At 44.9% G+C, this 15,651-nt stretch overlaps 1 protein-coding gene across 3 annotated transcripts in view; it reads right to left on the reverse strand.

The window, feature by feature from the left end:
• The window catches only part of NECTIN3 (nectin cell adhesion molecule 3), a 122,667-nt gene extending 107,691 nt beyond the window's left edge, over positions 1-14,976 (reverse strand). Inside the window, exon 1 of one of the 3 annotated variants that reach the window (XM_037907406.2) lies at positions 14,582-14,976. In XM_037907406.2, coding sequence (XP_037763334.1) covers positions 14,582-14,738 — 157 coding nt within the window. In that variant the 5' untranslated portion in view covers positions 14,739-14,976. The remainder of the gene's footprint in view (positions 1-14,581) is intronic. The other 2 variants (XM_037907411.2, XM_037907398.2) reach the window with 2 other exon arrangements.
• Between the last annotated feature and the right edge of the window lie 675 nt (positions 14,977-15,651).

Here is a 15,651-nt window from a genome sequence, read left to right on the forward strand (position 1 = left end):
TCTGAACCCTGTTATAGTCTTGGCCTTTACAACACTTCACTTTATCTAGTTGTCCAGACAAATCAAGGTAGACAAGACTTTAGTTTGTCCATGTTTTTGGCATTTAAAAAGCCCAAGACTGTCATTTTGACATGCTGAAGTAATGGATTTTAAAATTTATTTATTTTTTAAGATGAAGATCCATTCTCTCCTCTTCCCTCATTCTTGACTCCTGCCCTCTCACCACTTAGGGTATTCATTCTTCTTGTCACTACATTTTATTTCTTGAATAGTTTAAGAGGGAATCTGCCAGCTTCCGCTGACAAAGATACATGTATTTGTGATCTGATTTTTGCTAATAATGGTCTTCTAAACATGTGTTCAAATCATTTTAAAAAAAAGTAGTCAGTGTATATTTTCCTTTGTTTTCCTCCTGCATGCTCTGCCTCTGCATAAACTAAGTTATTACTACCTCATCCTTTTTATTCATTCCAAGTTTAATCTTTACTTTCCTTCTTTTAGTCCTAACTTCTACCATTCAAGTAGTAAATAAAGAAAAAAAGAGACCAAATTATGACTCAAGCATCTGAAAAAGCCCCTCAAAAGATGGTCAAAGTACAGTACTTATGGAGAGACAAATGACTATCAAAGATCAGAGATCAGTCAATTTTTGTTATAGCAAAAAGCTATTAGGAGGACATTGCAAGGTTCTTCACTAGGGTCAGTGTTTGGTATATTAACTGTCTGCTAGAGGAAGTTGACACTGAGGTGAGAGAATGAAATCGAAGAGTGACCTAACTAAAGTAGAAGAACAGGCAACAGCAGCAGATGAACTTATTCGCTGACAAAAGCACATTCTAGCTTTCAATGTGTCTTACCCTGTTCTATACTAAAAAAAGTTCAATTCATTTCAATTAAGAGTCATTGTCATAGGCTCAATCAAGACCTGCTAACATGCAGCCTCAGTCTAAAAAGCTCAAGTGTTAGGATGCAAAAGAATATCGAACATATGTTCATATGTACATAACTAATTCCTGGTTACCTTCCAAGGCAGGAGGTAGCAGAAATCAAAGAGATTCAGAAATTGTTATGAAAATTAAAGGCATGAAAATGCTTCCATATTAACAGGGTTTGTTAAGATGGGAACATTTTATCTTTGAGGGGGGAGGGAGATAGGATAAACATATGAAATATTTAACAGCATACAAGGTATGCCAGGCACACTTAATTCTATTACACTTGTATTTTGAGAGGGTGGACTTTCATTGTGTATCGGCAGTTCATTTAAATCTGGTACAAAAACTTTTTCACACAATTGCTTGTGCAACTCATTGCCCCAAGGCACTAAGGCAAGTGGTTTCTTAGCAAAAACCAGTCATTAATATTTATATGCTAACTAGAATGACTGGAGTTTCAATAGCAAGATTGACCTCAAATCAACTGAGATTTAATAAAATGTTGTAACTGAGCATCAACAGGGCTCTATACTTTTGTTCCTCCATGTATGTACTGGCCTCTAATGGGAGTTACAAAGCAGCTTACCCTTCATAGTCAGTTTACTCCATGACTGGCAACTTCAGGATCTCTCCGATCTTTCTCAAAAGAAGTTTGTACAGAGCCAGACTCTAGACTAGCAGCTGCAATACTGTAGATGGGGCATACCCTTCAAGTTCACTGTCACTTGTTAAGTGGCCATGAGGCTGACACTTGATGGAAGGAAACACATCTATGTTGAAACACCCAGTAGACATCCCAATCCTACTCTTACCCCAACACATCAGAACTCAACACCTTCCCGTGATTTTCCATGAAACAGTGTCAGATTTTCATTTCTGCTTCATGTTTTCACTTATTTTCCCTTTCTATAGGTATGTTTTTTTTGTTTTTCTAAAGGCCAAATTTATTCACTCCTGCAGTTGATCAAATACAACTCGAGGTCTGGCTCTGCATTTTTATTCACTGTCACAGAACCCAGCCCCATATCTTATTTACTCTGGTGTTTTGCTCACTTGGATTTGTTCAGCTACATTTAAATTCTGTAAAGCGACCACCAGTCATATTTTACCTCCCAGAACTTACTCAGCTGTCATCAGAAAGGAAATATTAGGGCTTTACATCTCTTTGAAGTAGCCATGTCTCAGAGGGTTAAGCACCCATACTCCCTTGATCAAGGAGGAATGCAGCCTGTTGATCGAAGGGGAAACATGTCTGGTTAAGTAATTATAAACCCTCATTTCTTCTATCCCCTCAAAGCAACATCAGCTGAGAACCACCAGAAAATGAATCCTGGACCTAAGACATTTTTATTCTTGAAGGCATGCGAGAGCTCACTTAGACTGAGAGTGCTGCTTATTACCACCCAGTGAGCTCCCCAGGACTACTTCACTGATACATCGCTAATTCCTCCAACATCATTATCCTCAGATAGGAGGGGTGCAAATTCCAGTGTGCATTCGCACTTACCAAGGCTATCCATCTTAGGCTACAGTAGTAGCCATGTTCACCTCCTAAGTACTTTCTACTACCCTTCTACTAACACATCATCTTGCACTTGCCAGCTGGGATGTGACTACTGTGTCAGAGGAGTGGGGGGAGAAAAGAAGGCTCTATGGGAAAGCATCTCAGAGGCAGCTGAACCCAATTATTTTTCCCCCTAAGACCAAGACTCAAATACTACAATTTCTATAGAGCCTCCAGAATTAACCTACAGAGCAAGGAGTTCCTCCTATCCCCAGTAACAGCTACTGCAAAACCATTCATCTAAAGCATGCCCATTTTGCAAATTCAATTTATTCAATTTAAGGGAACAAACTCCGATTTTCATGGAATTCTTTGGAAGGTTCCAGACCTAGAGAGTAAAGAACAGGCATTGTGTACTTAGTACCCACTAAGACAGACTCTCTCCTTGTTCCTAATACCATGAGGTATTTGAAGTCATAGGAAGTAACATTAACCACCATCTTTGATTAATGCCACTGTATAATCCCTGACGCCATTCTATCACATTAGAGTTACTGTAGAATTACTGCCTGGCAGATTAAATTTCTGCCTCACTTTCTGCTATTGATTTAGGATCTCTCACACATTCTTCCACACTAAGCTAAAAAAAGTCTTTCAGCAACATTACAGTTCTAGGAAAATCACTGGCTTCACACTTTGGCTTTAAGATATAGCCATCTTCTGGCATTCAAGAATTTTGCCCCAATTTCTTTACTTGGGTGATCAAGTCCCTTAACTGATGATGACCGTTAACCCATTTGAGGAATTCTAAGCCTGTTGGCTCCCTTTGTTCAGGCTGTGGAAATGCAGTTTTTTAACCAGCTGAGGACAGCTGTTTCTGCAGCACCAAGCACCTCAGCCCAAACTATGTATTTTTTGTTGCAGACACATCCCTTATTACATCCAGCTGTTATCCAGAATCAACTCTCAGCTTTTCAGGACCAGGTGTCATAGTTTCAATTCTAGTGAGTTTAAAGTTTGACTTCAACAGTTTAAAAAAAAAGCCTTAGACTCCTATTTGAGAACACTCAGCCACACATCCTTGAAACAAGATCACTAAAAACATCACCTTACCTCTAAATTTGGCTTAAGTCTTACCTCTTGCAGAGATGCCAACCTTGTGCTGAGACTTTTAGGGATGTTTATGAAACCAATTAGGGAGGTTGTTTGGACTCACAGCAAGTTCCAAAGTGTCATGTCCCCATCCTGCCCTCCTTCCGGAAAAACTCTTCCCAATACTCCTCTCTCCTCTCCCCCAAAGAAACCACAATCTTCCTTCCTTGTCTACGTCTGGTGGGCCTGGGTCAACTGGGACCCCGCTCATTGCATCCTTCAGCACAGTTTTTATTGAGGCTCATCAGGTTGGCCACACTGATCCCATGAAGGAACAGGATCTAGCACAAATATTTGGCCATGCAATTGTCCCAGCCCTTTGACTGCAGCTCTAGACTACTCCAATTTAGGGCTCATCTCCTTCGGTTTCTCTTCAGCAATCAGTCACTTCTGAACCTTAACCAGTTTTTAATTTAACACTGTATTTAAGTAATATGCATTTAATTTAACACTATATATAATAAATTCAGTGTAAGACTGATTCTGGGGCTGAAGATCTCTTCTTCTTCCACCTGCTATTGAGAAGGGGTTGAGAAGTCAATAACCTACCATAATCAGGGAATACCAGGGTTGGAAGGGGCCTCAGGAGGTCATCTAGTCCAACCCCCCTGCTCAAAGCAGGACCAATCTCCAATTTTTGCTGCAGATCCCTAAATGGCCCCCTCAAGGACTGAACTCACAACCCTGGGTTTTGCAGGCCAATGCTCAAACCACTGAGCTATCCCTCCCCCCCAAAAGTTTTTCCCCCCAGATGAGACTCGAACCCACAATCCCTGGCATAACATCCATCTGACATGGAAGGAAGATAGAGAACCCAAGCAAAGTTAATCATACCCATCTCCTGAATTCCTTTGTTTCCAAAGAGAGTCCCCCCCACCCGCCAGCTTCTTGAACATTTTCCTGCACAAACTTCCACTGGCTGCGTAGATCTCATCTGTTTTGTATTCTTTACCATACCTGCCATGTATCAAGGGAGGAAGTGTTTTATTGTTTGTTTTTCCACCTAAGTTCTTTCACTACTAGTTGCACTATAGCGCCACTGCTTTCTTGAAGGTGACTTACACTTTCAGAAGCTCAGATTGCTACACCAGTTGGATCACTACTGCAACATCAAGTATTATTTTCCTTTTATTCTTTATTTTTTTATTTTAAAGACTGCCTATTGAACTCACTTGTTCACTGATTCTGTGACAATAGCTTATTCATACATTTAAAAACTTCCATGCTTTCTCTAGGTTGTTCACTTGAGTAAAAGAACATCCATGCAGGTATTGCATTCTTCTGTGTAACAAACTCCATTTTCAATTTCTAGTCAATAACGCAACGGTTCTTATCTACTTCCGAGAAACTTATCAATATTTTTTACTTAACTCACCACTGTTTGAGTTAGTGAGATGACCTGTAAATTTTTCTGTTCTATTTGCTTATCTGGTCAAGCCATTAAGGCCTCAGGCCATTAGGGAAGAGCCAATGCAGCTTTTGAAAAGGGAAGTCAGACCTCACCAATCTATTAGATTTCTTTGAGGGTGTCAACAAGCATGTGGAGAAGGGTGGTCCAGTTAATATAGTGTATCTGGAATTTCAGAAAGACTCTGACAAGGTCCCTCACCAAAGGCTTTTAAGTAACTAAACAGTTATGGGATAACAGGGAAGGTCCTCTCATAGATCAGTAACCGGTTAAAAGACAAAAAACAAATGGTAGGAATAAATGGTCAGTTTTCACAATAGAAAGGAGGTAAATACAGGGATCTGTGCTAATCGACATTCATTAATTATCTGAAAAATGGATTGAACAGCGGGGAGGCAAAGTGTGCAGATGATACAGGATTACTCAAGACAGTAAAGTCCAAAGCTGACTGCAAAGAGTTACAGGGGGATCTAACTAAACTGGGTGCCTGAACAAAATGGCAGATGAAATTCAACACTGGTAAGTGCACAGTAATGCACAGTGGAAAAAATAATCCCAACTACATATATAGGATGGGTCCTGCATTATCTGCTACTACTCAGAAAGATCTTTGAGTCATCACAGAGAGTCCTCTGAAAACTTCAGCTCACTGAGCAGCAGCAATCAAAAAGGCTAACAGAACTATTAGGAAAGAGACCAAAAATATCCTGCCACAATACAAAATCATGGTGCACCCAAACCTTGAATACTGTGTCTAGGTCTAGCTGTCCCATGTCAAGAAGGATATAGTGGAACTGGAAAAGGTTCGGAGAAGGGCAACAATGATTTTCAAGGTTGTGGAACAGCTTCCAGACAAGGAAAGTCTAAAAAGATTAGGGCTCTTCCACTTGGTGGCCTTTCTTCTAAGATGGAGGAGGCATATGATAAAGTTCTGTAAAATCATCAGTGGTGTGGAAAAAGTGAATAGAGAAGAGTCATTTACCCTTTCCCAAAATACAAAACCAGGGGTCATTTGATGACATTAATGGACAGCAGATTTAACGTAACATACAACTTGCCTGCGGAACTCAATGCCACAGGATGTTGGAGGTGAGAAGTATAACTGGGTTCAAAGGAGAATTAGATAAACTTAAGGAGGATAGATGTATCAACGGCTATTAGCCAAGATGGTCAGGGATGCAATCCCATGCTCAGAGTGACCCTAAACCTCTATCAAAAGCCAGAAGGGGAAAACAGAAGATCACTCCAACTACCCGGTTCTTTACACTCCCCTGAGCTCTGGTACCAGCCACCGTTGGAGACAGGATACTGGGCTAGATGGACCACTGGTTTGACCCAGTGTGGCAGTTCTTATGTTCCAAATGTAGTTTCTTGTAGAGGAGTCAACTTGGGCATTTTCTTTTCCTTGGATTTCTGCCAATTCACAGAGAGTCAAGTTTCTGACACCATCTTATTTATTTCTTACCAGGTTTAGGGCACACTAACTCACATCTGCCTACAGCAAAGTTTTTACCTGATGTTCTAACTTATCTGGTGGCGACTGGACAGACTGACAATATCCTGAACAAATTTTATTAATTAAGCCTATCTTAATTGCATTCAATAAAGTTTTATTGAATTAGGATTAATACTTTTGGGGTACATTGTATTAAAAATGCAATTGTATATGCATTGATGCTGCAGACATACCTTCTTTAGTAGGGAGGGGGAATACTAATATTCTTCCTCCATTATCAACACTTTGAAGCCACTGTTCTGGAAAGATATGCATGTACTCGTTCAAGCTGGATTCTCTAAGGACCAGCATGACCCCCAGTACACAAAAGCCCCAATCCTTAGCACAGGGTTGGAAGAATGGGATGCTTGTTCTGAGCTCAAGCTGTAACGAACTTGTGGAATTCTCCTTTGGTGTGGATTTGAAAGTCCTGTCTTGCCGAATTCATGTTAGGGTTGGGTTTAAATCTGGTAAGCTTATTAACATGCATGTAGGTTCATTTTTTGTAACATGTTTTCTCTGTTAAGCTTTTTATTTTAAGACTAAAGTAGGCTTGCATAGGAAACACTGTGTGGTACCTTCCAACTGTAGCAATTACACTTATTGGCTATCTCTAAAGAGAAAGAAAGCAGGTGGCCATTAACAACCAGTCTGTGCTGGGAAATACACAATGAAGGCAAGAAACAGTGTTGCCTGAAAATATCCTAGTTAGGAGGAAGAGGGACTCATCTCTCCATCCAAGAGGGGTAACAGCTGCAGAACTGGAAGCCTGAGAGTGGATGCCAGCGCTGGGCTATTAAAGGGAAATACAGGTGCAGTTGCCCTGAACTGTGACAGTGGCGACTGTCAGAGACAGGAAACCTGACTAGATGAGCCTTGAATGTGATCCAGTATTGCAATTAACATGTTCCTATGTCAATATATCTCAGCAGTAACCATCCTCTTTTCATGGTTGGAAGTTATCCCTCAAGTTTCTCTACTTCCTTTTAGGCCCTCTACACAACTCCATCTGCTTTTCCTGTTACCAGTAACAAACAGGTACACATAGTCACACTCTCCTTTTTAGATTACCTGTCAAACTATTTTAGCAATAATTAGAAAGAGCCAGGATGTTCTGAAATACCTGAATTTAGAAAACTGGTTTAATCTAACACTAGAGTTTGCCTTAGTCTACTGGCTTCAGTTTTACTAGCTTTTCAATGGAAATCAAGTAAATATAAAGGGAAGGGTAAACACCTTTAAAATCCCTCGTGGCCAGGGGAAAAACCCTTTCACCTATAAACGGTTAAGAAACTAGGATAACCTCGCTGGCACCTGACCAAAATGACCAATGAAGAGACAAGACACTTTCAAAAGCTGGGGGGGAGGAAAAAACAAAGCCTCTCTCTCTCTGTCTGTGTGATGCTTTTGCCGGGGACAGAACAGGAATGGAGTCTTAGAATTTAGTAAGTAATCTAGCTAGATATGCGTTAGATTCCGATTTCTTTAAATGGCTGAGAAAATAAGCTGTGCTGAATGGAATGGATATTCCTGTTTGTGTGTCTTTTTGTAACTTAAGGTTTTGCCTAGAGGGATTCTCTATGTTTTGAATCTAATTACCCTGTAAGGTATTCACCATCCTGATTTTACAGAGGTCATTCTTTTTACTTTTTCTTCTATTAAAATTTTTCTTTTAAAAAACTGAATGCTTTTTCATTGCTCTTAAGATCCAAGGGTTTGGGTCTGTGGTCACCTATGCAAATTGGTGAGGATTTTTTTTTATCAAACCTTCCCCAGAAAAAAGGGGGTAAGATTTGGGAGGATTTTGGGGGGAAAGACGTTTCCAAACGGACTCATTCCCAGTAACCGGTGTTAGATGTTTGGTGGTGGCAGCGGAAGTCCAAGGGCAAAAGGTAGAATAGTTTGTACCTTGGGGAAGTTTTAACCTAAGCCGGTAAAAGTAAGCTAAGGAGGTTTTCATGCCAGTCCCCACATCTGTACCCTAGAGTTCAGAGTGGGGAAGGAACCTTGACACTCTGTATGACCAGTCTGCTGATAATTTTGATAGACAAAAAACACAGCAGAAATTTATGAACACATTGTAGCCTCTTCCTCCCATTTCCTTGTTCTTCCCCATACACTTGCATTTCAATTTCAACAATCCAACCTATTTAACCATTCTTCTTTTTAAAAGCTTCACTATACTCTCAAGTTGATATGCCAATCTTTCCTTTAAGGAATATAGATCTTTTCACCACCAACTTAAACTCAACTCCCTCTCAGAGATATTTCTTGTCAAGCTTCAGTAAAAAGAAAAAAAGATTTTAAACTACTGTTTCAAGAAGAAAGTTTAAAAAAAAAAAAAAAACTAACAGACATACAATATTTCCTTGGGGCTATTTTGCATTTAAAACGGCATACTTTATTATATTGTTTCCATTCACCACACTTTTGTTTATGTAGCTTTCTGCTTCAATTTGCGGTTTTACACACCACAGATCTAAGAAGAGAAAGAAAGTAAGGAAGCAGTCATTAGTTTACACTTACGAGTAGAACTGCTTTACGACATGGGCAGTACAGCGGCACAAGTACAGCTGTAGTACCTGTAGTGTAGATGTGCCTTCAGAACTTCACTACAGCACCACGACAGACATTAACGATAAGCAATGCAACAGTGTTGGGTGTTCAGGCAAGTTATGGATCAATAAGCATCAATAACGGAGGTTCTACTGTATAGCTGGAAAAGAAGCATTAAATAAAAACCAAAAGGTGCTGCTAGTCTTTTTTTCCCCACATACACCCTCTTCCCAGGAGGGTTTGTATTCTGCTTGAGTAACAATGACAGAAGGTCCATACCCCTTGATCATAATGTTCTCTTCCATAAGGGCTCAGAACTTTTAAGGCTCTCTCTGGTTACATACCAAAAAGTTTCACTTTTCACTATAGCAATGTATATCACATGGTATTTTTCTTTATTATTTCCCATTATTACTAGGACTGGTGAAATAATGCACTGGTGGTAACAATGTGAGACCCAGGGCATGTTTACAGTACAAACTTAAGCTGACCTATGTTAGGTCAACTTACAGCCACTGTAATAATTACTGCGGTGGTTCATGTCCTCACTACCTTCCTTCTGTCGATGGTGCACTTCCATCAACTTAAGAGGAGCAGTGGGGGGGGGCTGAGAGCCCAGGTTCTCAGCTCTGCATGCAGCTCCCCATCAGGAGCCCGGCTAGCTACCTGGCTGGGAGTGGGGAACCCGGGCAGGAGCCCAGCCCAGCAGCCAACCTGCCCTGGGGTCAGAACCCACACCTGGCTTTCTTGTCAATTTCATGGCTCCCTGTGGGAACCATGAAATTGACAAGAACGACAGCCAACAGCAAATGTAAATAACCCACAGTGTCTACACAGACACTGCGTCCCCCTAACTACACTGACAAACTATACTCCTCTCATGGAGCTGAAGTTATGTCGTCGGTGTAGTGCAGCACTCACATTGGCAGGAGCGAGGCTGTTGTATAGATACACGTAATTAGGTTGATGTAAGCTGCCTTACATAGACTTAACTCTGTAGCGTAGAGCAGGTCCCAGAGTAGACCTGGACTCTGACTGTGACACCAACATGCCCAAACAAGCTCTGGCAGAGATTATATCTGTGTCTGACCATTTTCTCAATGTTAGAGCAAAGAGGGTCATATGTGGTTTCTACCAAAAGAAAAGAACTAGTTGATTGTCTTTGTTCTTGTAAGATGTTAGTACATGAAGTATGGTGTTCCAAATCCACTGGGAGTGAAACTTATCACCTGAGAAGGGGAAGTCACAGGGTTGACCCAATCCACAGAGGAACAATGGACCTCAAACAAAGAAGAGAGTTTTGTTTATGGTCTAAAAAAAGATGAAACCTTGACCATACTCCAAGACCAGCAAACCTAGGAGAGTTCTCAGAAATCAGGACCCTTTGGGGCAAGAGACAATGATATGTGACTGTAAGAAATTAAGGGGCACAAGTGATGATCTATTACAGGAGAAGGAACTCTGCCAGCATGAGCCTCACAAAAACTGAATCCCAGATTTTGGAAATGGACAAGTGCTTCAAGGAATGACCTGTGAGTGAGAGATACTAACAAGTTATCTTATAAGACAGGAAAGTAAATATAAGCTATAGATTGTATGTTGTATTTCCATTTACCTACAGCCTTATGTTTCCAAATACTTGCTTTTACGCAAATCTTTCTCTCTGATAAACTTCAGTCTGTTTTTACTATAAATCTGTCTAAGCTCCTTGTGCTGAGGAAAGCATGAACCGAGGTGTACTGCTTTCTCTGAGGCAGCAAACCTGGACACCTGCAGTGCACACTGAAAGCAAAGGAGTGGGCACTCAAGTGTACCAAAGTGAGGGATGTATATTGCTAACCTACAGTGGGAAAAAGCGAGGGTCGTGGAGCCTAAGGTTAGCTATAACAGGAAAGGTTTACTCTGGTGGGCACAAATAAGTTTCTCTCATGCCCAGGAAGTGTCACTCTCGTACCCGGCAGCATTAAAGCATCGTGGTGGTAGCAGCAGAGGAAGAGATAAGAAATCATGAAAGTGGGCAATTTTAGCCAAAGATTTAGTACAGACAGTTTAAGAACTGTTTGTTGAGAGAAAGCAAAATGCTGTTGAAGAATCACTAAATATTTTCTTGTGCTTCAGGCTTCTACCTACATCTATACAAGACACTTACCCAATACTGTAGAAGTTTTTAATCAGGCTGAAAACATTGCACTACATAAAGCAGGCATTCCAACTTTTTGACAAGCCTTGTGTTTAAGTGTAATGAAATGGATAATGGCATTCAATGTAGTTTACATAGATCAGAAACAACAACAGAGATTTTAGCCATCCAGTTTATCAAGGCTAGGAAAGCATGCCTTTTACCACTTGCAATATGATTATTAGGTAACTATAACCGAAGAAATGTATTACAGTACTAGGCTTGATAATTAAAAGTTTGACCACCAGTTTACCACTGATTCAGTCTGCTACTGTCTACTTGGCACTGGTCATTTATCAATATCCCCACATCTTACACAAGTGCGATTAGTTTCCTCTTTAGAAGCCACAGAACCTTCTGACATGCAGCAATAGAGACACCAGTTCTTGAACTGTTTCCCCAAAAAAGTTAACTTATTTTATTCATGAGACACCCAGGAAAACGTACAAGAGCTCCATAGGTCTTGTATTCCTTTTACTCTAACATGCATTATAGATTTGCAATATTTAGAGCTGTCCCTCAGGGCTCTAAATAGAGCTGATTAACACCAAACCCAGTTTGATTCAACTCATCAGTTTCAGGGAAACACTTCTGCAAGATTTTCAGCAGAGACACGACCTGGCTGAAGTAGCATCTTTTAGGTGGGAAGGATAGCTCAGTGATTTGAGCATTGGCCTGCTAAACCCAGGGTTGTGAGTTCAATCCTTGAGGGGGCCATTTAGGGGATCTGGGGCAAAAATTGGGGATTGGTCCTGCTTTGAGCAGGGGGTTGAGCATCTCCTGAGGTTCCTTCCAGCCCTGATACTGTATGATTGAACTTTTGTGACATTTTCTGTGGTGAGAAAGACTTTCCAACTACCTGCTATTGGCAGCATTAGCACTCCACTCTGGGCTCCACAAAAGATACTGCCACACCCACCTTGTCTCTTATATCCTGGGACCAACACAGTTATAACAGGCTATACACTAGTCATTTTTTATTTAAACAGAAATTTGAAAGAAACTTACATGGCTCCCTACTGTGTTTGCAACCCCTCCCCACTACAGTACAGGTATGGTGCATGAGATCCCAACTGATTTTTATTCTTTTGTCTCAGTCTAGAGAAAAAAAGTTGTTGGCGTATAGCTCAGCATGAAGTTTTATATTTTAATCAAAATATAAAATAATAAGTAAGTAAAATATGGTTGTCTTGAGAGTCCCTTCAGCCAAGTATAAAACATGGTAACTATGTGTGATCATCAGGCAATTTTCTAGCTAAGAAAAGCATGTCTGTAAACATACACAAAAGTGGTAACTGTAGTTTTGACATCTAGTTTTCAAATCTATTTATTCAGTGTAATAATTACAGTAGATCAGCTGAATTTTAGTTGTCTAACAACTTCCAACCCATAGGTCAGAAAAAGAAAGACAGTCCACAAAGATTTGATGCTGTACTCTGGAAGTGATTTCTGCATGCCACACAGCAAATGAAAGCTCTGCTTAACCACTTGCAACTCCACTAATTCTGTAGCACTTCTAGATCATACAGTACTTCATATATGTGCCAACAAGACCATATATCACCTGGACTTAACTCAGTTACCTAATTCTGCACAACCCAAGCTGTTAAATCAAATGCTGCACATTTAACTTTTGCACCAAACTCAAAAAATAACCGTCTCCTGGACAGATGAAATTAAGCCCGTTAGCCATTCACACACTATCATCTCCCAATTCCAAGCAAAACAAAGCTGTGCTCACGATCAGCGTGATTGAGCCCAAGAAAACCTCATCTTGCAAAGAACAGAAAGCAGTAAAGTACGGTGGACGATTATCCAGAGCTCTGAGTCTGAGCGCGTCCACGTTCTCTGCGATTCCAATTGTTATTACCCCACCCTTGTGAAGCACACTTTGTGATAGTCTGCCCCCTCAGGCAATGATGCAGCAGTTCGCACTTCCAGCAGCAGCGCTCTCCTTCCCTCCCTGCAAGGGCATCTCGCTGAATACAAAAACGCTGCCGCAACGCACTCTCGCGGCACACTGCTCCCAGGCGCTGTATGAAACCCACCGCCAAGAGCGTGCACAGCGAGCGATAAGAAGCAGCTGAGGCCTCGTTAGGTACTTGGTACTGCGCTGGAAAGTGACATAATTGCTGCTGCGTTCATTTCTTTTTTGCAACGAACATCAAGTCCACTTTCCTCCTGTATCCCCGCATAACGCCTAATGCGAGCAGGCCGTACCCCCTTTCTTTTTCAAGAAGACATTGAGTAGTTTCAACCATACTGCCGACCCAGCTACCCTCCGCAAGAGCAGAGTTGCGGGGGGAGTGTAAATCTTCCACACAGGGCCACATCAAACTACAGGTGGGGCCCCGTGCTTTAAGCCCCCACTCACAGGATCAGCCTCAGCAGGCGTGAAGGGGACGTGTGACCGCTTGGGAGGGGGCAAAACACGCTTTCCCGGCAGGGAGGGAGTCTGAACAAGTACACCCCCCAAAGCCACTGCCCCTGCTAGCACACACGGGGGAGCGTTCAAGCGACAGCATCAGAAGCCAAGGAACACTTCTACCCCTCTAAGAGACACCGTCGCACACGTGCGGAAAACCCACCCCCTCGGCTCCCGCAACACGCCCGGCTGTGCGCGCTGCACCGCTAGCTCCTATGTCTCCAGCCGAGGGGCGAGAGGATCATCAACAGTCCCCCGGGCAGACCACAAGCTGGTCGGTATCAACTCGCAGTATCGGGGGCGGGGTGGGGGGGAGCGCGGGGAGAGAAAGGACCCTAGACTCACAAATAGCGCCCAGCCCCCAGGCTGTGATTTATAGACCCACGTGCTGAGAGCTGGGCGGCTGCAGTTACCCCGCTTTGCGCGGAGTCAACGCGGCTCCAGCCACCAGCTGTTCCGAACCGGAGTCTCCGTTTTTGGAAAAGGGGGAGGTTTGCTGGAGCCTCCCTCGCCAGCTGGCGCCGGGCCAGGCTCCGGCCCCAGGGAGACACCCCGGCTGCGCCCCGCCCGCAGTAACGGTCCCGCCGCCGCGACAAGTGGAATCTAAACACACCCCGCGCCCAGCAACCGCGCCCCGGCCGCGGCGACCCCGGGAGCGGGAGCACCGGGAGCCGCGGGCCGGGCACCCCCCACCCTCCTGCGCACACGGGGGGGCTCTCGCCAGCCGGGCTCTTCCCGTCACACACACACACACACCCGCCGGGAGCCAGCCCCCCCAGATTCACCCGCAGCCGCCCCGCTCCCTCTGGGGTCCGTCCCCCGCCCCGGCGCGCCCCGCCCCGCGGCCGCAAAAACTTTCGCCGAACTCCGGCAACCGCCCCGGCCCCGCCCGCAGCCCGGCCCCGCCCGAGGAAAAGTTTCACTCACCGCAGCAGAGGAGCAGCCCCAACCCCAGCAGCCCCGGGCCGGGCAGCGCCGGGGGCCGCCGGGGAGGGGAGGAGGCAGCGTCCGCGGTGGCGGCAGCGGGAAGTTCCCCGCTAGCGGGAGGAGCCGGCGGGGGAGCGGCCGCCGGGGTCCCCGCCATGCTCCGGACTCGGCTCCCAGCCGCCGCCGCTACGATCCCAGCCCAGCCCGCCCCGCTGCCCCGACCAGCCGCCGCCGCCTCCCCGCGCCGGGTCTGTGTGTCACTGAGCGGGGAGGCGCAGCGCCCTCCTCGGAACGGGCCGCACCACCCCGCTGGGGGGGGGGGGGGAAGGAGCCGCTCGCTCCCACCTTCTCCTTCTCTCCGGGGCAAACCGTCTCGCTCCCCCCCCAGTCTCTCCAATGCGCCCGCCTACACCAGGGGCGGCGCAGCCCCCGCCGGCCAAAGGACTCGCCCCGGGAGCTGGGGGGTGTCACGGTGTTCTCCCCCCCCCGGGGGCTTATTGGTATGTCCCATCCCGCCCCTCCCCTCTCCTCCCCCTCCCCACTCTCCGCCGCCGGAGGAGGGTTGGGGGAAATCAGTGCTACTCACTCGCCCGCTGACTGGAGCGGTCCCTCCGTCCCTCCCTACCCTGCCTCCGTCCTTCCCCCGCTGTCCCTCTTCCTCTCCTCCCGGCTCGGCTTTCCTTCTCCGCCTCTTCTGCCTTCTCTCTCCCCCCGGTCACCCTTCCCCCGGGCCGCCCCCTCCTTCTTCCGACCTTTCCGCCTCACTTCCCCCCAAGTTATCCGGCGGCGTGGCGAGCCCCTCAGGTTAGGGGGCGGGAGGGCGGCTTTAGCCACCCATTGTGAAAGCCCCCCCCAGCCTACACTCAGGAGGACTCTCGAGCGGGGGGACAGCCTGTGTCTCCCCTGTGCGGGGACTCCCTAGGTGAGGAGCTGAGAGACACACAGGCACACCCAGAAACGCAGCAAGACACGGAAAAAAGTGCACTGTGCAGAGCTTCTTCCACGGATCAGCTGTGGGACCACAGGGCTCCCTCATGACCAAGTCCTGACATGGCTCCAAGTAATCCACC

The sequence above is a fragment of the Chelonia mydas genome, chromosome 1 (genome assembly GCF_015237465.2).
Source record: "Chelonia mydas isolate rCheMyd1 chromosome 1, rCheMyd1.pri.v2, whole genome shotgun sequence".
Taxonomy (NCBI): Eukaryota; Metazoa; Chordata; order Testudines; family Cheloniidae; genus Chelonia; species Chelonia mydas.